This window comes from Apiospora hydei (assembly GCF_038363865.1).
Source record: "Apiospora hydei strain CBS 114990 chromosome Unknown utg000007l_segment0_segment0, whole genome shotgun sequence".
NCBI classification, from domain to species: domain Eukaryota; kingdom Fungi; phylum Ascomycota; class Sordariomycetes; order Amphisphaeriales; family Apiosporaceae; genus Apiospora; species Apiospora hydei.
Window position 1 is genome coordinate 1379995 of NW_027117366.1, and position 22306 is coordinate 1402300.

The 22306-nt window shown below is 53.3% G+C and overlaps 5 protein-coding genes across 5 annotated transcripts; 1 reads left to right on the forward strand and 4 right to left on the reverse strand.

The window, feature by feature from the left end:
• Window positions 1-94: 94 nt before the first annotated feature.
• PG997_009502 (glycosyl hydrolase) lies at window positions 95-2074 on the reverse strand (the record flags this gene model as incomplete). The annotated part of the gene is made up of 1 exon (XM_066813817.1): window positions 95-2074. The coding sequence occupies one exon, from the start codon at window positions 2072-2074 to the stop codon at window positions 95-97; it is 1980 nt and encodes a 659-aa protein (XP_066665779.1).
• A 1766-nt stretch (window positions 2075-3840) lies between these two features.
• Window positions 3841-4647, reverse strand: PG997_009503 (adenylate kinase- variant; the record flags this gene model as incomplete). Its single annotated transcript, XM_066813818.1, has 1 exon — window positions 3841-4647. The coding sequence occupies one exon, from the start codon at window positions 4645-4647 to the stop codon at window positions 3841-3843; it is 807 nt and encodes a 268-aa protein (XP_066665780.1).
• Window positions 4648-7011: 2364 nt separating this feature from the next.
• On the reverse strand, window positions 7012-7393 carry PG997_009504 (mitochondrial import inner membrane translocase subunit TIM10; the record flags this gene model as incomplete). The annotated part of the gene is made up of 2 exons (XM_066813819.1): window positions 7012-7210; window positions 7296-7393. The coding sequence occupies 2 exons, from the start codon at window positions 7391-7393 to the stop codon at window positions 7012-7014; spliced, it is 297 nt and encodes a 98-aa protein (XP_066665781.1).
• Window positions 7394-8030: 637 nt separating this feature from the next.
• PG997_009505 (uncharacterized protein) lies at window positions 8031-9782 on the forward strand (the record flags this gene model as incomplete). The annotated part of the gene is made up of 1 exon (XM_066813820.1): window positions 8031-9782. One exon carries the CDS (start codon window positions 8031-8033, stop codon window positions 9780-9782), a length of 1752 nt encoding a protein of 583 aa, XP_066665782.1.
• Window positions 9783-11162: 1380 nt separating this feature from the next.
• Window positions 11163-13658, reverse strand: PG997_009506 (uncharacterized protein; the record flags this gene model as incomplete). The annotated part of the gene is made up of 4 exons (XM_066813821.1): window positions 11163-12436; window positions 12493-12850; window positions 12908-13096; window positions 13164-13658. 4 exons carry the CDS (start codon window positions 13656-13658, stop codon window positions 11163-11165), a joined length of 2316 nt encoding a protein of 771 aa, XP_066665783.1.
• Between the last annotated feature and the right edge of the window lie 8648 nt (window positions 13659-22306).

Genomic DNA, 22306 nt, shown 5'->3' on the forward strand with positions numbered 1-22306 from the left:
AAGGAGCTAGCTTCCCAGTGGCCTATGCAACAGGTGCTTCATCCCGTCTCATCCTGTCTCATCATTATGCATCGCTACCAGATACTCTTCCCCTTTAGCGCGGTGCATGCACTATGTTCCAGTATGCTCTCACGACGGCCAGGCCACCTCCCTGGGTCTCAACCGTGCGGCCAAGGCCTCTATTATTGGGATCATCCTCGCGTTGCTGCTCGCGCTTCATGCGTGTCGACGAGTGCGACTCTGTAGCGTCCGGTGCGCGGTTCAGGAGCTTCTGGCCACCGTCAGCCGTGCCCGTCGTCGGTATGCCAATGGGCAGGGGAGGTTCCGGTATCATGACCAAGTCGCTGGGCCGCCTCCAGGTGGTGTCATTGGGCACTCCGTAATTCCGATAATCGATACCGGCCGCCGCGTGGTCAATCCCGTCAGTCTCCAGAGTAGGCCAGGGCCCATCGTAATCTTTGAGCAGGCTAGCGGTCCACCATTGGCCAAACTTGCCGTCATCGCGAGTACCTAGAGCCGCGTCGGCGTTATGCTTCAGCCAGCTGCCGTAGCTGGCACAAGCCTCGTCGTGTGCTTCCTTGGCTGTCTTAAACGCTTGCATGTCTACTTGCACCCCTTCGGGGGTGATGGGAGCGGCAAGGGGCTCACAAAAGGTTGCCAGATGATGGAAGTATATACCCTTGAAGCTTTGGCCGTCCTGGCTACAATTAGCACTAGCGTCACACTCGTCTTCTAGAATCCCTGCCCGCCCGAGTCCATGCCAGGGTGGAATGACTTGCGGTCGAGTCAGAGCTGGGTCTTCCAACGGTTTTCCTTGCTTCAGATCGTAGCCAGTTGCTTTGATGACGCTCTGAATGAGACGATGGCCGTCGCTTAAGTACGACGGTGCACCAGTGGCCTCCCAGAGGCCTCGCTGGCCCGTCAGAATCACACCCTGGTTGTAGGTGTAGACCATGTTGTCGCGCTCGTCACATTTGGTATTGTTGTTTTCGGGGTCCATCTTGCCACTGACGTGGAATCCGTCGGTGTAGAGTCCCCGGTGGTCCATCATGCCCGAACCCACCAACCAGTTATACCCGTCAATGGCAGCTTGCAAGAACTTGGGGTTCCTGTAGCCGGAACGGGGGTGGTCTGGACTAAATCGAGCAGCACCCGGTCCGCTCTGTTTCCCTTGGTAGGGCGACGGGTTCCCATCACCAGGGAAGTGGAGATACATCGAGATAGAACCAGCTATCCAGAGCTCATTGGTGATGGCGTTCTTGTAGAGCAGCTTGTGAGGACTCCAGTCCATACCACCGCCACAATACTCCGTGTCCCACCCTTTCAAGGCCAGCTCCCAAAAGACGCGGGATCTATGAGAAAAGCTCGATATCCACCCGTTACCATGCCACGTTTGGTTTGAGAAGGTTTCCTCAATGCTGTCGGAGGCTTGGGAACCACTCCAGAGGGAATCTTGGCTGTTCAGTTCGTAATGTAGGTCTGTATGCTTGTTGACGAACTGAACCGTTTCCAGCCAGCCAAGAACAACCCACAGAATGTCGTCATAGGCCTGGTTACGGATCTCAAAGTGGTTCTGCCCAAAGTAGTAGGCGACCATGTGCGCGAAATACCCCTCTACGAGGTTTACCTTGCGCTTCCAGTCTTCGGCGCCTCCTCCCTCACTCGAGTTCAACAATGGGAAGGCCTCAGAGAGTGTGCTCAATGTGCCTGAGACGTGTGTGCCCACGACAGCTCCCGTCCAGTCGATCGAGCCCGGCCAAGTCCCCAGCCATTGCTTGAAGTAGTTGGCCTGCAGGACCCCTATGCCTTCGAGCACATTGCCCAATACTTCGAGGTCTGGCTCGCCACCGCCTGCCCTGCTCTTTGTCCCCTGCCCAGGAGTAGTATCGGCAACAACATCGGTTGCAGGTACAAAGTCGCGCAATGCAGAGGCATCGCAGCTCTTGTATCCAGGAAGGGAGACAATCGAACACCTCTCTCCCTGTAGGGGGTCTGCAGCGATCGCACTATGGCCAAACAGCCCTGGCAAGACTGCTAGGGCCAGCCAAAAGTTGGATAGTCCAGCATGAGCCATTTTGGCAGGTTCGGAACCCATGCAGCACGAGGGGGAAAGAAACGACAACGGGGTTCTAATGAGCAAAAACTGAAGAGAGGAAAAGGAAAGAAAGGAATGAAAACCAAACAATGCAAAGTCGAGCAGATGTAAGTAAGCAGAGTCTATGCCATGGTGGTCTGGGAGGCCGGTGCGAGCATTGATGATGACTGCCCAGGATTTTCTAGGCGATGCGACGCAGGCGAGGAGACGGTACGGTCAGGCTACCCCGGTCCAAGAGTTCGAAACATGCAACCAAAGCGACAAACGGCCCAATGAGAATATGGATGCCAAGCCTCAGATCTCAAACCGGACGGTTTAAAGTCGGCTGGCTGTTTGCCTTGATGAATCAGACGAGCGAGGAAAATAAATTGACATGAGATGGTGTGAGCTGACTTGGGCAGAGATGTTCATCAATTGGATCCCTGATTGGAAGTAGTCTTTAAGCTGGCAGCCGGTCGTTGCGCAAGAAACGATCGGAAATGCAAGGAGCCACCACCCTCATCAATCGAAAAAGGCAGGTATGATCTTATCTTGTATCGTGTCATGCACTCCGCGTCGTCTGGTCGTCTGGTCTGGGCCATCAGCTTGCATCCTGCCCAGTCCTTCCTACTTGTAACTCCTGCCTACCTCCTCGTGCCTCGTGCCTATCTTCCTCGATGGGTACGTAATGCGCTCCTATTTAGAATGCAGCAGCAACCCCCCAGTGGAGTAGGTGGTGGATCGTTACCTGACCCCCGACCCCCCCTTCTCCCCTTCCCCCTTCCTTCGGCTCCAGTCTCGCGGCTGCCCGTCAGCCCGCAAAGAGCAGAGATTATTAAGTTGGATGTACCTTCTGCTACAAATCTACCTAGTCACGGATCCGGGGACGACTAATCAGATTGATCGGACGTACAGATCGGCACACTACGTCAAGTATTTCGCCTTCCCCCTACCTAATGCTAAGCTTTTGCGGGGTAACGGAAACCTGTGGCCGGGCGGTATCGGTTATGTCGGGCGCTTCAGGGTCAATCGCAAGCCCGCCTCTATACGGTGGGTAACCGTCAAGGCCGTATACCTCCGGCACCCTCGATAATCATGGTGTTACATGCATTCAAGACAGTCTTACAAAGCCAGGTTGACACAGGGGAGCACCTGTCATATCATACGACCGATTGAATGACAGTCGCTGCATTGGGTGTCACCTCGATCTCGAGTTGGTTGTGTGACCCTGTTCCGACTACCGAGCAATGCCGAGGATATCAGCTATAGCAAGTCGAGGCAGAGTTGCTGCTTTTCTTGTTGCACGGCTGAAGATGAAGCAGGTTCTTTGGTAAAAGCCAGGAAGTCAAAGTCTCACGTGATGGCCGTGTCAACCCATAGCAGGTATATCGCAAGTCATTTGGCCAAAGTATTCACCCGCCCATGCACATTTCAGACAGCCAACAGAGTGAGATTGATGTAGTATTTGCAAATTGGTTGCGGCCGGTGTTCGTGATATGGTCACCATTGGCAGATGTGTATCTAAGCAAGAAGTGCAATTGCTTCGTCGCTAAAACCCCCAAGTATACATATAACGTTTCATACGGAAGTCGTTCAACTTCGACCTTCCCTACCGCCAAAAGCATACCCTTTGAACGCCTCGTGGTGCTAAAACTATAGAATGTCGGGATTTTCCCCTCGACATAGCCACTTCATTTCCCGTATACCCTTGCAACGTCTAGGAACATTCGCTGAAGAACGCCATGCAAAAGACGACCGGCAACCATCTAGATGAAGCGATTCTCGAATTCCCGGAATAGTTTGGGGCTGATCTCATCGCTGCTCATACCCTCCACTTCCCACAGCACGCCCTTCTTGGCATAGTGCTCGAGCAGGGGCTCATTCGTCTCCTGGAACTTCTGGAAGCGGGAGCGGTAAACTTCCTCTTTGTCGTCCGGCCTCTGCACAAGGCGCTCACCGGTCTCGTCGTCGATACCGGGCACCTTGGGCGGATGGAAGGACGTGTTGTAAATCCTGCCAGACGGCTCGTGGACCCAGCGACTGGCGATGCGCTGCAGGATCACGTCGAACGGGGTCTTGATGGACACCACCCAGTTGATGGGGACTATGCCATCCAGCTTCTCGGCCTGTGCGGCGGTGCGGGGGAAGCCGTCGAGGAGGAACGAAGCGGTAGGGTCCTCGGAGGCATGGGCCGACAAGGTCGCAGCGGCGTGTGGGTTCGCGTCGAGGGTGGAGATGAAGGGGTCGGCGTCTTCGTAGGCCTCAGCAACGCCGAAAGCCGAGGACTCGAGGGTCATGACATTGGCGCGGCCGCCGGACAGCCAGCCGCGGTGGCCTAGCTCGTTGGTGATGAGCCGCAGGATCAGGCTATCGGACACGAGCCCACCCGACTTCATGGTGCTCTCGACCTTGATGCCGAGCGGCGTCCGGTTCTTGACATTGTGACGCAGAAGATCGCCCGACGAGATGGCGCACAGCTGGGGGAAGCGCGCGAGCAGGCGCTCGGACTGTGTGCCCTTTCCTACGCCCGGTGCGCCGACAAGGATAACGCGGGCAGCCTTACGGAGGCGCATAGTACGCGACTGCGGCTGAGGATCGAAAAGTCGCAGTCGTCGTCGGCCGGCGTTGGGGAGTAGGAGCGAGAGAGGGGCAGCAGAGAAGCGCCCAGGGGGTGGACAGTCTGCGGTGTTGCGCTCGATGGGGGTTGTGTCGAATAAAACTGAAAACCGAGAAAGCCCCAAGGAGCTCGGAGTCGATATTGGCAATGGCGAGACTGAAAGGGTTTGTGCAGGTACCCGCTTGGTTGGGGAGCGGGGCAGAATAGTACGTCACGCCAAATTAACAAATTGGTGAGAGAGATAGAGAGAGACCCTGAAGGTCCAGTGCTCTAGGTGTGTATGCAGGTATCTAGGAAATATCCATGGCGCCAGCTGCGAAGCGAATAGAAAAATGGCCGAGGTAGAAAGGAAGGTTTGAGAAGCACCAGTGTTATGCACTTGTGACGGCCAACTAGAGTTAGCAATACGGACGGGAGAGTGCCAGAGGTCGGAAAGAAGGATAAGGGACGGGGACGGGGAGATTCGAGCAAAAAGGCGTCCAGCGTGGGGCCTCAACGATTAAACGTACAGCGACCAGCGCGTCGGTTCCTGCGGGATTGCTTGGGGAATGACTAGTGGCTTGTCCTTTGTGGGGGGTTTGTCAGAGCACCTTCACTGGCTGACTGGACAGAGTCAGGTCCGGTCTGTACTAAATTGATGTCTAGTCAATCCTGGTTCTTCTTCTATAATCAGCTACGACTATCAGAGTCCTCCGGTCAACGGACCCCGAGCCCCGAGCTCCAGTTAGGATAGTTGAGAATTATGACTTCACCATCTAATAGCACAGATAGGACACTAGGTACGGAGTATTTCCCCGTCCCTATATTCCCAAAAAAGAAAAGACTGTCCCCTAGTCATGACGTCCGAAGACAGCTCTACGTAGTAACGGGATTGGTGGGCATTTAGCACCCTACCAAAAACATGGGAGGTCACCCCACGTACAGCACTATCTAACCTAGCATATCTCTCTACTAACCTTATCTTACATGCTTATTCTAAACGCACGCATCTAATTACTCGCTCTCTATATCTATCTCCCTCGAATTCAGCTTTATTAGTCAAAGTATATCTTGGCTCTTCATAGGGCCCGCCACCCACTAAAGTATATAACATCGACACGAAGTGGCTGGCATGCTGTGCTGTGCAATGGGCTTGCTCGGGGCTTACACCTGAGACGGGCGCCGCTTACCTTGGCACACAATGCAATGTATTGTGGCGTTGACTTGGCTGGCCGATGACTCCGAAAAATTCCATCGCGTTTCTAATAGAGCCATTCTACCAAGAAGCTCCGGACTTGCACATGAGAATCCCTGCTTGGGCTGTGCAGCTTGCTCTCAGCAAAAGAGCAGTACCAGTCATGTGTTGCAGTGGAACAACTGACTCCTGTCGTGCATATATCCATCCTTTGCTTCCCTGGATGTCCTGGTTCGTGATGGCGTCCTAGGATTATATCCGAACATTGGTCTTCACCGAACCGTTAGCTCGGTCTTTTCAAAGCACGGCGAAGAAGCTGACCGAATGCCGCGCGTCATTGATGACCTAGCTAGACAAGCTTACCTATATTATGTGATTCGGAGAATCAAGCTGCGTCGTTTGGATGGTCCCTACATCAATGATATTCCAATATCCCGACAGACCCCGACAGGATCTTGCTTCTCTTGAGGCGTCGAGTGGCATTCTTGCCGTACTATGTACGATCCAGGGCAACCTCTACGGACCTTAACCCTTCAGCCACCTCTTTCCACTTAGACTGAGCACGTAGCTCCTGGGATATGTGGGCGCTGTTTGTTTGCATCAAGGTCCAACAGGTCTAAGGTGTGTGCATTAAGCGTAGTTCAACCGCCGAGGTCGTGGCAGAATATGGTATTGAGCACTGAGCTTATCAGACACTCAAACTACATCAAACAGTAATTCTGATCAGCACCGGCTTTGACGACTATTGTTCCTGGCTCTTGCGTAATGAGATTGCATAGGCCGGGGACTTCAAAATCAGTGCAAAGCGAATTACATAGCTGCTGTTTTGCCAACTTGTCAGCAAGAAAGCGGTTCTGCAATTGTTGAGAGGAATCATCCAATTACCCGGGCCGATCCTGGTCTAAGATCGCAATAGTGTACAGCACTTTAGATCATCCCATCGCCGGCTCCGAGTTTCTATAGTCATAGATACATACATGGCCCCTACTCGTAAGGCCAGCAGTGTGTCGAGTAGGCCACTCGACACACCATATCATACAATTTGCTTCCAGGTCGAGATGCACGGCAAGATGCCTATAGGACCTCCCAGGCCCCACCTGAAAGACATCATTATTCTTTTCGGTCCCTCTTCCTAAGTTCCCAGCGTTAACCTCCAAATCCGAAGCTGCCACCGCCGCCGGCGCCTCCGCGAGCTGCGGCTTCATTTTGCATCTGTTCTGACACCTTCAGGTGGACGTCGAAGAACTTGGCGGCGCACCGGTCGAGGCATACGCTCTCGCCCTTGTTGAGATCGCCTTCGCGGTAGTCGTTGGGAATGCACTTCTTGGCGCAGGCACGGTTGAGACTGTCATGAGGAATGTGTATAAGCGGATGGCCATGCACGAGCACTACGAAAGCATGCGACATTGCGGAGGAGGGGGCATTCGTACCGGTTCAGCATATCCGACATCAGCTTCATCTCGGCCTCGACAGCGGCAATCTTCTCTGCCGACGAGGGCTGGGGGCGGCCGAATCCGAGGAACGACATGGTGTATATGTGTTGTAGGTGGTGGCACGAAAGGGACTCGGAATTGGTGGTAGGCCTGAGGTGCGGTTCTTTGGTGGTTCTTGGGGATGATGAACTTTTTGGCTGCAAATGCCTGCTGTAGCTCCCAAGCTCCCCAGCTGCGATCAAATTGAACCGATAGTCCAAACTGTTGCGGGATGGCAGCTCGAAAATGGCAGGCGGTGGGGCAATTGGACGGCAGGATCCAGTCAAATGCTGGGATAACATTGGGCCGGAAGGGACGTCATGGCAGAAAAAGTCCCTGTCGGCGAGCATAAAAGCTTCACTCAACCCACAGGTTGACTGGCGAAAAGGACATACTCAACCAATCGAGCTGGCGGTTCAGCACGATACAGTCCAATTCTGATATGCAATAACCATCCCGGAGAAGCCTTGTGGGCCTGATGCAAAATGTAAGTTCGACAAATTGTGTACACCACATTTTTCTTTTCACATGATGATCCTGCTTTAACATTAGAACCGTTGCGACTGACACCATTTCGGTGGTGGTTGATCACATTTTGCCAGCTTATCTGATTCCCATTGCTCTCTCCCCTCAACTTACCAAAACGTTACCTGGTTTCTCGTTCTAACTTGGCTGGTTGTTCAGATATAGGCCATGTCGTTCTCTCAAATTCTCCGGCCTTATGCTTCCCAGGTTCCGGCCACTAACACAGCTGGATACCGTCGCTTTTATACAATTCTTTCTACCAAGTGCCCCCCGTCATCATGCCCCCAGACGCCTTTCAGTCTGGTGCCAACTAGTAGACCATACTCAGTCCAGTTACCAAAGGACATTAAGGACCCTACTGCCGAGGCCGAATCACAAACCTCGGCCGCGCGATCCAGAGCCACTGACACGCGAATTCAGAAGCTGAGGGACTTGAATGCACTTCATTACCCACGTCTTGAGCACGCGCAAGCTCCCACAAAGCTGACGGTACCTCGCTTTCGAGAAGCCTACTTCAACTCCAGCATTAAGGATGACGAAGAGGTGCTCCTCTATGGCAGGGTCTTGTCCGTCAGGAGAATGAGCTCCAAGTTAGTTTTTATTACCATAGAACATGAGTTCCAAACTGTCCAAGTCATGTTCGCCTTCGGGAATCTGCCTGAAGTGCCCGTAGAGCAGTACAAGGAGACGTTGCGCGCACTGTTGCGAGGTGACAGTGTCTCGGTTACCGGAACAGCAACAGTGACTCCGGCCGGGGAGCTGACGCTGCGGGCGAATCAACTACCTACCCTGCTGAGCCCGAGTTTGGCACCTATTCCGACCAAACTCGTCAATGAAGAGACCATGGCTCTGAACCGGCCTCTTGATCTTCTGGTCAACCCCCACAGCCAGCAGCTCCTTCGGTTTCGATCCGAGATGATATGGCGGTTAAGGAGTTTCTTCGTCCAGAAGGACTTCCTCGAAGTCCAGACGCCAATCCTGGCCGACTATGCTGGCGGTGCTACTGCTCGACCCTTTCTCACGTCCGCCACTGAGTTCCCTAGTAAGCAGTTGGCCATGCGGATTGCTCCGGAGCTGTGGCTGAAGCGCTTGGTCGTGGGTGGCTTTGACAAGATATTCGAGATCGGGACGGCCTTCCGCAACGAGGGGCTAGACGGGACTCACAATGCCGAGTTCACCATGTGCGAGTTCTATTCCACTTACACGACCCTCCCTGACTTGATGGAGTTCACCACCCGCCTCATCAGCGAGTTGGCAGAGTTTGCCCATGAAGTCAAGGCAAAGAAGTACGCAACACTTCAACCCCCTGAGTTGCAATACTTCAGCAAGAGATTGGGCACCGACCAACCTCGCCTATCCGCCGACGAACATTCCCTGTCCGCTTTAGAGAGATTGGAGGCGCAAGCGAATGGAACGGATCGCACGGATCGCAAGGCCAGCACGGCTGTCAATGCTGATACGGTTATCGATCCTTCTTCTCCCTTCAGAGCAGTTGAGTTCTTGCCAGCATTGGAAGAAGCGCTAGGCGTGAAGTTTCCAGATCTGTCTGCCCCCGACGCCTTGGAACGGGTGTCTGATATGATCAGCACACGCACGGAATATGAAGTGCCTCCGAACGTTACACTGAACAAGCTCCTCGATAACCTCGCGGGTACATATCTGGAGCAAGACTCTCACGAGATGCCCATCTTCATCATAAACCACCCTGCCTGCATGTCGCCGTTGGCCAAGTCCTTCACCTGCCCCCGAACAGGTCAGCTCGTCTCCGCGCGAGCTGAGCTGTTCATCCACGGCCGCGAAATCACCAACTTTTACGAAGAGGAGAACGACCCGGCTGAGCAGCGGAGGAAGTTTGAGCTCCAGGTGGCGGCCAAGAACGGAGATCTGTCCGGGGGAGGAGGGGCAGGCGGTCGTCGATGAGAGCTACATCCAGGCCCTGGAGCATGGCCTGCCGCCCACTGGAGGATGGGGCTGCGGCATTGATAGGCTGGTGATGCTCTTCTCGGGCGCTGCCAGGATTAACGATACTCTCACCTTCGGTAACTTGAGAAATGTCGTCTCTGCTACTGAGGTGGCAAGAAGGTCTGGCTGAAAGAAGAAAGGTATCGCTTGAGGTGATAGGCTCGTCTTTCTGGGCTGTATCATATCATACTGTAGATTAGTAGTAGACTCGCGAAGATACCCCCTTGAACTATCAGAGATCTTGCTCAGTCCAGTGTCCACGGTTCCCCCTCCCACCTCTTGTTTCATGACTCGTTCGTGCCCTGCCCGTAATGCATACCATAGTAAACACTTCCTTGCCTATGTTGATCGAATTGTGTCCTCGGTTTCCTAATTGGTTGAGGCTGCAACAGCATTGTCATGAGCACGGTGCGACTTGGTCACACTTGAGAGCCGAGAATATGTGGCACTGGCCGTGCAGTTGATACGGTAAAGCTCGACCTCGTCGTCAAGCTTAGTACTGTCGAGACCTTGTAGGAAGAGCTGCCGACCTAGCGAGCCTACTAGCTAGCCCCTAACTCCAACCACGTTGGATGATGGCCTTCTAGAGAGGAATCTCTTGAAGCAGCTTTCAGGTAAATGACAATGTCACGGCTGGCGATGTTTACCAATTCGTGATACTATTCAGGGTCGTGGTGACCGTCAAACAGGCTCTGGTGGTGAGACTCTGTGGCCTAGTTATATGCTGGCAACTTGGGCCTGTATAAGTAGTCATGTCACTGCAGTCTATTCCGCTGCTGAGTTTAACTAGCCAGGCAAATCATGATGCTGCTGTAGATTGGTATTTTGCACCATCTTGTTACTCGGTTCCATTGGGGGGGAACTGCAGCATAGTCCGTATAATCGTCCATGAGGGTACCTCGGATAAGCATTTCGTGCATTTCGATTACTAGTTACTATTTATTCATTAGGACGGCAGTTTGGTTATTCGAGCGGCCGTTGACGCCGTTTTAATGAAATCAATGTCTACTAATACATTATGCGGTTATGCTGTTTATGAAACACCATCCACACGTATAATCAGTATAGCCATGGAGAGTTAGTTTTTGGGTGAGATTTCTATTCTACAGTGCTGCTCTAATGTATTTTTTGGTGTCCAATCCCTGTAGGGATGACTTCTGATCTAATCTGATGGTAAGGAAAGGGGGCCTCCTCTAAAGTAAATCACCGCATACGGGCTCAAACGCCTCACTTTGGGTGTGAAATCAAGGCAATTTTGGTGATTTATCTTGAGAAGATCAACTCAAGCAAAACGAAATGAAAGGTCGTTAGATCGTATCGTACATGGCAAACAGCTTCTCACAGCCATCTCTCCCAGCCCAGGCCCATGTGAGGACCAAGGTTGCCCAGTCGGCCGGTCTGCAGGGCGAGGCGCTGGCAGTACTGGCGACGCATTTCGTCCCAGTTGTTGGCTTCGGGGGTCTTCGTGGCAGGGTCAACCTGCTCGCCCAGGGTGGTGAGGCACTTGTTGATCTCCTCTCTGGCCTCGTTCATCTGTTTGTCTTGGGCGCGATGCTGCCACTGCTGAGTGAAGGTCCGCTTCTCCTCGATCAGCTCCTCGTGGCGAAGCTCCCAATGGGCAAGCTTCTCCTTGACGGCATGGGCAGCGTCGTCGCGCAAGTACTTGCAGGCGTTGATGAAAGACTTGGTCACATGCGAGGCGTATGTCGGGCCCGGCTTGTGCTCGCGGCCGAAGATGGTCTTCAGGTTGTCGACCGTGGAGAAGCGGCGCGTCCAGGGCAGGGCGGCGATCATGCGCTTGCACTCCATGAAGTTGTGCTTGGGCTGCTGGAGGGCGAATTCGAGCTCGCAGCCGTGGCAGGTGCGGTTGGTGGGCGACTTGAGTGCCTCGCATGCTCGGAAGAAGCCGGCAAAGAGCTTCTCGTCGCAGTGGCAGCAGGTGAAGAAGGTCATGGCGTCCATATGCGTCTGGCGCTGCGGGGCTCCCAGGACCGCAATGTAGAGGTCCATGTGAAGAGTTCTCTCCAATACGACCTGGTCCGTCGGGATCATGACAAGATGGTCCTTCCATTGGTTGCCGAATCTCTCCTTGTAGTGCTCCGTGATCATCTGCGGGTACTTTTCCTCGAAGCCCAAGATGCGAGCAATGCTGGCGAGGATAACGGGCAGGGTACAGAACTCCCACGGGAAGTCGTTCAGCCACTTGTAGAATGCCTTGTCCCGAGAAGTGCCGAGGTCGATGTTTCCCTTCTTGGCAACTCGCATGATGCTAAGGAGCGAGGCAGCCACGGCCAAGGTGGTTTTGAAGCCACCCTCGTCGTTCCAGAAGACACCGTACGAGCCGACCCGATCCTCGACTGGTCCTCTGTGGAAGCGAGGATAGTAGTCGAAGTCAATGGCAGGCCGTGCCGCATTGACTCTGTTCGCCTCGATGACGATGTTGAGCAGGTCCTTGGTGTGGGCAAAGTTAAGAAGGTCGCAGCTGTAGATGCCCAAGACCCGGAGGTTGGGTAGCGAGTTCATCATCGCCTTGACCGCGTTGACGTTGAGGAAAGGCACTCTGTGAAGATGGAGATAGCGGATGTTCGTGCCGTGGCGGTAGATGCTTCGCACTACAACACACCGTTAGCCCGACGCAACTGTTAACGTCTCGATATAGGCAACTTACGAAGGCTGATGTGGCTTTCGCCCTTCAACACCGGGTCCTCGTTCATGGGGTCCTGGCGAGAGTCGCTATGGTCGTACCACTCGGTACCAGGAATCATCTGGCCCGACAGGGTCTTCTTGCCAAACTGCTGGCGCTGTCTGCTCGGGTGGACAGAGACATACTTGGTCGAGTCAATGTACTTCTCCTTCTGCTTCCGCTTCTCTTTGGGGTCCATATCGTTGTCATGGACAATCTGCAGCATGCGCTTGGCCTGCGTCTTCTGGTGCTTGGTCCAGCCGCCTCGGTACTTCCTGTCCTCGAAGACATCCAGAGTGAGGTCGCAGCCACCAAACCATTGGTTTGTCAGGTCCCAGTGCGACTTTTGGAACAGGTTAGCCTTATCCATCATAACACTTAATGGCCGCTAGTTACTTACGAAGGTGGCCTCGAGGCGCTTGAACATAGTCTGGCTGGTTCTGGCCAGGTTACCCAATGCCAGCCATCTTCCAAGAAGGTGCTCCAGGATCTTCTCACGGAGTTCAGGAATAGCCATGACCTGCTCAAGCAGGCACATCTCGCTGTTGGTCGGGATCTTGAAGGCATTGCCGCTGAGAACCATGGGGGCCTGCGAAAGGGGTAAGCACGATGTGAGTACTTCAAAGGGGGAGGTGGAATAAATGCAGTAGACTTACCTTGGTAACGAGACCCGGGACATTGGGGAAATGAGCGAGGCGCAAGGCCACCAGCTCCTCGGGGGTGGGTTCCTCACGGTCGTCGGTGTACTTCCAGGGCCGGGTTCGGGGCATGTGGATGTTCGGGTTCAACGAGATGTTGAACTTGCGAACTTCACGTTCCATGTCCTCCATCTGAGGCCGGGCTATCAAGCCGCGCTTGATCAGTGACTCCTGGACAGGAACCTGTCGACAGTAGTACATGCCGTTGGAGGGGTCCACACGGGCCGTGGGGCCGAACTCGGGTCCTCCAAGCCAAGTGGTCCAGGTATGGTTCTTGAAGTGCTCGCCCTGGGACCAGGGGGACTCCATGAAAAAGCCTCGAGCACTCTGCTCGCTAGTCGGGAGGCGCTCAGCCTTGCGGTCACCAGGGACCGCGTCGTAAGACTCATCTCCGGTCACAATGATGCGGGAGGTCGAGGGACGCTCGATGTACAGACAGTAACCGGTATCCATTGTTGCGGGTGTAGGTGCGTGCGGAAGGATAGCTAAGGCCAGAAGTATGAAGGGTAAATGTGAAGAGACCACAGCCTAATTAACCACCAGCGTGCAATTCTTTTGGGGCCGTAATCACATTGGTTGAAAGGGCAGGTTGAAGTCTCCGTGAAAGAGTATGTTCAGGGGATGTTGGCAGGTAGGTAGCTCCGGGGAATCGCCCGAGTTTAAAGTGGGACCGAACGGTCGGCCTGCCGATTGTTTCGGCAAGAGCTTTATTACAATCGGCAAGGGCTTTTCGGCGCCTGGGAGGTATCAACTGATAGCCCAGCTGGTACCTGGGATGCGAAAAGAGAGGTGTGGGAGGGATTGCAGGGTACAACTGGGTGGTCTGCAAGCTGGTTGTTGGCGAAGGAATGCAGCAAGTCACTTACCTGAGTCTGAGTCAAGTCGAGTTGCCTGCGAAGGGCGAAGGGGCGTACTGAGGTGTGCTGGAAAGTAGATCTTGAGTAGGTGGTAGATTACCTGAGCAGGTAGGCAGGAACGAGATGAGTACGAGTGACGTATTGGTTAAAGACCAGGGGAGTAGGGGTGGATGACAGGGTTATGCAAAAGGCAAAACCACTGTGATGACGGGGGAATAGGAAACTCCCAGCTGCTGAGAATATGTGGTGAGAAGAAGCATGGCTTACCTTGAATCAACTATCGTATGAACCGGAAGTTTGTGGAGAGGTGAAGGCTTGAATAAACCAGAGGTGTAGATTGTGTAGGGGTTGGTTGGCCTTGGTTGAAGGTGAATGATTCGGAAGAAGATGGAATAAATCACAGCCGGCGATGGAGTAGACCACGGTCAACGATGGAATAAACCACGATCGACGATGTGGAGGTCAGGGTTGAGTAAAGGGCACAACCCACACAAGTATCGCTGTAGCTTACCTTATTCCTGAGGGGTGGTGTGATTGCTAGGGTATGGTGATGTTGGATTGGTTCCGTATGAACAGAAAGGACGGCAGGAACGCTGACGATGATAAATGGCGGTTAGGCAGGTAGGGGAATGGTTGGTGGGTTGAAGTGAAGTAAGAAGGTCAGCTGAAGCTAGAAGAATACCAAGAATGCGAGTCTATGGGCGGCGCTCGGGGTCTTGTTCTATGACTGTCGAGTGGCAAGACACCGAGGAGATACACCAGACGTATTGCTAGGCTTCTTATTACTCGGCCAATTATGGCGACAAAAGAGCGACCTCGCCGGTCCTATAAGCTCATGGAAAGTCGGTGGGTTTGGCGATGACCCCTTAGCGACGAAAATCTTCTTTACAAGTTCTCTCGGGCAGTGACAGAGCGGCTATGGACAGGAGTTTCCATTCACTGCATACTTAGTATACGGGCTGCAAATGGTAAGTTACCCCTATTCAGATACCATTACCGGCGCTCAAGATATCGTCTAGCAGGGTAGATGTTCCCGCCGGGCAGAGCTTACCAGACGCTAACTTGGATGGTGATGATGGATAGAGAAGTGTTCAATAGCCCTTAGGATTGGGTTATATAGAATGGACTGGCCAATCTCGTTCCCAAGACAATCGAGGTCCGTGGTCCAAGGGAATTGAACGTCGTCATGTAAAATCACCTTCTCTGTTCGACGACCAGCACATTTCAGGATCATTGGTAGGCCTCCAAACTCTCGGTGAATGGAACACCAGATAAACCAGTCATTCGACGAACATTTAACTGCATAAGGCTTGATTGAGACTTGCCTATGGGGAAACTGCCACAACCGACGTCGAGACCCAGACCAGAGTCGCAAGGAGATAACACCAGTATAACCACGACCATGCTTGTTGATGAAAGAAACGATCAGGTGCCAGACTGCGGAGGACATCGACAACAGAAGCCATACGACACATTTGGCCGGCATAATACGGGCTTGTCAGAGAGAGGCTGTCTCCCCCCAAAGCAACATAATAATCGTCAGGGCAATTTTTACATGGCAGCTACCGCGGCTACAACACACTAATCCCACGAGCCACATCGCCTACGGCTCGACACACAAACAACATATACCTTCGAATGCTTCGACCATACTCTATCTCGAAACGGAAGAAGGGAATACCAGCCAAGACCTCATGCTCAAGAAACGGCGAGAGTCAGAAAGTGGATGCGACCTATTGGGAACACCAGAAACTGTGTCAATCACCTGCCCCCGATTACTCGAAGGCTAATGACATTAACACCAGACACTGACTGTATTGACTTGACCGACGACCTCATGAGTATGGCATGCGAGAACCAACTGCCAACGCCACCGACGAGATCGCGAGAGAGTAACTACCACGCTGTAGAGATATGATAAGAGGAAACGGAAAAAGCAAGAGACGGAGAAAAGGACAGAGAATGCCAACACGTCTACGAAGGTTGGAAGGCAACACGACTTTGGTCCTAGTTCCGCCATATCCACGACTTCGAGCTCTGTCCGTTTTGTGCGCAGTGGCGCGCGCTATTGGGCAACATGCCATAAAGCCCCGTGGAGTGAAGCCATGGCTACCGTATAGACGTGCGCCGGGTCTGCTCACCCAGCGGCGAGAACATCGGTGCCCCGAGAAGACTGGCACGAAACGACCCAAGAAGACACGACGCAGCTACAGAGTTACTCGTCCTAACCCAACACTAAAAGCCTCCAGTGCCGTTCAACGAAGAGCCAGGCATATATTCGGACCAAACCTCATTACATGAAACACGGAGACAGCATTGCCGTGCCGTTCGTGATGAGCATGCCATAATATGCTAAGAGGTGGGCTCGTTGAGCGATAGATTATGCCATGGTCAGAAGGGCTATCTCATGACATGGACAGCTCGATGCTGTGCATTGCCGCCGGCCATGGCTGAGAAACTCTATCACAGCGAGGCGGCATAGTGGGTGAGGCTGTTCCATTAATGCGTAACGGCAACCGGTATCTCCGGGTATATCTAAAAGCCATTGCGATCGAGCCATCGATGAAGTCCGACCAACCTTGCACGGACAGAGCAGCGGCTACCTTGCGATGAGCATGTGTGACAGTAACGACCACCCACGGCAGGACGTCTTCTGCCCCGAGTTTGAAACGATAGCAAGCTCTATCAGATACTGCGGACCGTCTCGGAACGCTTAACTACAGTGACGAGCAGCATGGGGGCATGTTTTGTGTAACCATGCTACGGAGAAACGGTCGACCTAACCGAGAATGCCAAAAGTCGGTGACCGGGATTCGTAGAGAATCGCCAAAAAGGAAAGACGGGAAAACGGACGTTTGATCGGCGTGGATCGCATGGTATACCCAAAAAGCCGATGATCGTTGATCATCGATCATGTAATGATATTCCGATCAGGGCTGCCAGGGAATTGCCGGCCTTGTCGTAAGAAGAAGAAGAAGAGGTATGAGAAGGCGGTCAATCTCATGATATCATTGGGGGTGCTGGGGGTGGGATATCTCCCTTTGGCGACATTTCGTTATCTTCTACAAACGGCAGAATAGGTAAGTAAGGACGGGAAAAGCATGGCGTGGCATGCCCCATCTGGCACTTCGGGGAAGGATGGTGTGAGAGAGGTCATCTGCTTCAACGAGGTCCCGGAAGGTCCAAGCGAGAAGGTGGTGACATGGCTCTCCCTCTGTCTCTCGTGTTTGTGCCAGGCAGGCTACTCTTCCCCCGGACAGGGGAATGCTCTAGACCACACTTGTTTGGAGACGGCTTTGGTGTCTTGCTGTCCCTCGTGCATGTACACGGCGCCGCGTGTATGATTCGGGACGGAGTGCAGTTCCCAGGTGGTCTTGTGTGCCTCTCTCCTTTACCCCTCTTGCCCATGTAGCATTGGGGGATGTGCGCGTGCTTGGTGCTTGGTGCTTGGTTGTTTCTCTCGACGGTGTCACCAGGAGGATTGTTGATCTTGTGCGCGCCGAAGAAGGGATGTGTTGATAAGCAAGTATCATCGTTACCCCGGGAGGAGATATGTATCTCGTGCGTGCAGATACTTTTATACACGGCAAGCATGCCACGAGAGCGCAGAGGGTGGGATGGGATGGCATGGCATGGCATGTCTTCGACATCTTCAGCACTACGATTATGCCTACACATACTCGAACCAGCAATGTGCATGTATGCGCGTATCTGCGCACACATCAACCGACTTATACAAGATAACGATACCTATCCACTAACAAGACAAGGTAGGCGGGGTGTGGACGGGCGAACGTGACTTGACAGAATGATCGCCGGTGGGGGAAGGAATCCCGGTCTTGGACAGACGACGACGTTGATCTACTGCTAGCTAGCTAGGGATGTACTTGGCTGGCTAACCGCAACACAACCTGCGGGGCGAAACGAGACATCCTCCTGCCCGAATGCATACAAAGATAAGCGATGCGAATACAGATGACGAGAGGGCCGGGGATAGGTTCTTTTTTGGTCACCAGAGCGAGCAGCATTTCGAGATATTCCTCCCGCCTGCCCGCCCTCGGGACACGCAAAGTGCGGAGAGCGATACAAGCTGCGACACCTTTTTTTTCGGGAAATGTGGATTCAAACACATGAACTCGTCAATCCTTTCTGCCGCACGGGTGGATTTTGGCAGCATGCATGTCTCACCATCTGGTGATGTATTGTGAGACTCTTGGAAAGTCGCGATGGAAACGGTTTGGCTATAAAAAGCACGCACGAGCTTCACTTCTCTCAGATGCGACTCTTCCATGCTACGGGCGGGGAGTCAGGCGTGCGTGCTGCTGCTGCCAAAGTCCCAATGCCGAAGGAACAACCCGTGACATCCATGCCCTTGCGCCAATCCCATTCACCGGGTCGGGAGTTTTGCAGCTTTGCGGTGCATGGGACAGTTTGCTGTTATATGATTATAATATCCGCTCGAGATATGTAGAAACCCCCTGTCCTTGAGTAAATATCCCTAATCCCTATTATCGTATATACCTACTTAGCCATTCGGCGAGAGCTGGTCTTCCAATTGGGTAGAACGAATGACACCAACGTAGGAAACAACAACAACAACAATCATAGTAATAGAACGTCTGAGCAGGCCCATGAGAACTACGAGAGAGCGCATTGCGAAGTCGCAAGCAATCTGGCTAGCCCCAGCCTGATCGGCGGCAACATGATGTGTAGTTGACAGCTGAAACCAGCTAGTCGATGGGTATATGCAACATCCTCTCCAGCCATAACAGCCTGCAACTGGAGGAGAGAAACGCATTGCGAGCAGAGGGCAGAGCCCAGGAAGCCCACGTCACCGCCTCACTTTGGGTTTGAGTTTAGTCATTCATAGCCCTATGTCATGCTATCAGGTTTAGCATAGCACTATAAGAAAGAGGGGGTGGAGCATCATCGCAGCAGCTTGCAAAGCTGGCCATCAACCAACAGGCATACACCCGGGCCACATGCGGACATCTTTCAGGAAATGCGAGATGGTAGGGTTGAGCCCGGCGATACAAACCTGCTTTTGACCGCAACTCTTTCTTCCCTGGCAGCCTGGCCCAGTTGGCCAAAGTCGGGCGGATAAGAAGAACAACAAAGGAAGGCATTGAAAGCAACCCCCAGGGGCTAGAGCCGGCATTGGCGGCAAATTCGCAAATCGATCGGGTTGAGGCCATTCGGGCTTCCGATGAGGTAACATCCAACGAAGCCAGCAGCAGCAATGCCATCCATCCAAGCATGCTCAGTGGCGAACCAGCCCACTGCCTCGTGATTGTCCTGGCAGCCCATGCCGTACGGAGCGAAACTCTTTTCAGCTTCGTCCGCAAGGAGCTCGCCAATGCAACGGCAGTCACCTGTCTCGCCAAGAACCTTGCGCGTCCGGGCGAACATCCCCCTCCCCCGCGGGCAGCCCTCAGCGAATGCAGGGTAGAATATTGTGGGCTGGAGCCATATGTGTGTGCGTGTGCGTTGCAGGCAAGATAACAATAATTGTGGTTTTTGTTTCCCGTGTGAGCATGAGCATGAGCATGAGCATGAGCATGAGCATGGGCATGAGCATGAGCATGTGCTGGAGGGCATGGCATGAATTTGTACGTCGTACTCCTTCTCCTTCTTCATCGCTACTACTAGGCCCAAAGCGAGAGCTGCCAACGTTGGTGTCATTCGTTCTACCCAATTGGAAGACCAACCCTACCTGACGGATCCAACGAAAAAGTCGGAAACAAGATTGTATGTATGGCTACCTAGGTACTTACTTACTAACTGCCCTGGCGGCCAAGATGTCGCATCTGGTAGGCATGGCTAGCTACTTGTTTGGCGTAATAGAGGCTGTCTGGATGTTGGTCGAGACCCCTCGCTACTGGCGACGGCGGTATATTAAATAGAATGGCAACATGTCTTTGCATCCTCTTGTCTGCTTGTGGCGTCTGACATGGGTAAGTATGTCAGAACAAGGCCTGTCTGTCTGTAGCTCTTGGAAGAGGCTGTGTTTGCTCAGCTTCCGCTTCCGCTTGGCGGAAAACATTATATCGAGTGCCTGCCTTGCTCTCAAGCGACCAGAGCCAGTCTGTATACCTCGAGACTGGTTGGCTGGGTAGGTGGTAGGTATACTACTTTGCGGCTACTACTGCATAGCACTAAGATAAGGTCTGGCCGTTCAATGAAAGATGAAACGATTCTTCAACCTTACCGCAGATTGATGATTCGCCGCCAGTGGTACCAACAATACCTAGTCGCAATAAACGATGCTTGGGCGGGTGCAGCTGGCAGCTTGGGCTTTTAGATGACGGTTCCACCCGGGGCCACGAAGTGGAACTGCAATCGCATCGACTGTGGTAGGTAGTACCAGTACAGCCTATATAGTATGTACGCCATCAGGCAAACCATTTGGTGTAAGCGCGGGAAGTGGGATGGGCGCATTAAGTATATATAGCAATCTTCCAAGGCCCGACTACCAAGACGTCTACTCCGTACGTCCAGGTTCCATCTGGTAACAACATACCGGTTTACATTGATGGTAACACCGTCGTCCTCGGTTGCATTACTCAGGGCTTGCAATGGACGGAATTGATGCAGCGCCGACAGCGACAGCAACAGCAACAGCGGCAGAGTTTGCGCCTGATTAATAAGTGTCTGCAGACTGCATGCCGCGCACGCTGGCACGTGAAATAGACGTTGTGCTAAAAACGAGGCGCTGAAGGTTGACAAAAAGTTGAGATTGGCGGGGTGGAAAAAAAAGGATCGTCTGATTACGGGTGTGAGTAATGGCTAGGTCGATTCGGGAGATGTGCCAATGTATCTCGAGCGGCTAGTTCCCGGTTGACGCCCGGCTGGACCCCTTCATTTAGGAAGGGGGGACAAAAAAATAAAAAGGCCAGCTCCAGCAGCGGTGATGGGGTGGGTCCCTATCCTACAAGTATCGCGAAGAGAGACGAGGGCAACCTATCAAGATGATCCACTCCCGGGACCTCGTCTGCTCGTCTGCTCGTCGTTATGCACATTACTGGGCCACAATAGAAACTCCAGAAGGCAGGAGAAGACAAAGGGCCAACTGTCAGAGGTACTGTAGACCAGCAGATTGGGCCAACACAACACCACAAGCGCTTGGGCGGCCACCAATGCCGGCCAGTTGGCCAGTTGGCATCCCGAGTCCTGCCAGTGTGGCCCGAGTACGTAACCGCAACCATGACATGGAAATTGCTGCAGAAGGATTGCCATGGACTAGAACCCACAGCAATGAGCCGGTACCAGGGAAGAAACAGACAGCGAAGGGAAAAAACCCCGACAACCCCCGTTGGTGGTGGAAGCACTGGTGGAAGCAGCAAGCTGGCAAGGCCGTTGCCCACACGGGCAAATCTTGGCTGGTGTGCTATCCGGTACCCAGGCCGAAGATTCAACGTTTTCGCCTCGAAGGGTGCCAAAAGGGTGAAGGGTGAAGAAGAAAGAGGGGGTTGGGGGGGGGTCGCCTATCAGGATCCTACATTGGCGGCCACTCCTCCTAATTATTTGCAGCACTGTTCAGTCGAGGGAACCGGCGAGGGCCAGGTGTGAAGAGCAGAAGGGGTCTTTGGGGGTCCTGTCGATCGACTTGGCCGGCTGCAAACCAGTCGAAAATTGATCACGACAATTTTATCCACTCTCATTTTAGAAGCAAATCTCCAGTCACATGGCGTACGGGCCTACTGCAGGTTAGAGGGAGTTGTAGCGTCGAAATAAACGTGCCCTAGCGGCCAATAGGGAGCGCTAGTGCAATAGATGCAGCCCGCAGCCCGCCCAGCATGGCAGGAAGAGGGACAGAAAAAAGTACATTCGAGTTGGGACATTGGCGGCGGCTGCTGCTGCTGCTGCTAGTCGACAGCGGATGTAAGGCAAGGTGCGAAATACATATGCCGGTACTTGGCAGTCGACTTATGAGTACATGCACACCCACCTTACGCGCAAACGAAACGAGCAGGGACAGCAGCAGCAGCAGCAGCAGACCTCCGTCTCACACAACCTACATACCTATACTTGGAATTATCGACACACACACACAAATGCAATATGTAACAAAAGTAGGAGGAGTAGGGCATTCAACCGGATTGTGTGCACTCCTTCACCGGCAGGCTGACTGACGCCGCTCGAGGCCAATCACAGGTGCTATTGATAAGCCACTCACCCCTGACTGACTGGCTGCAGATATTGTGAGCCGAGTGGTCTGAAGATAGCGACGAGTCGGGCGCATCG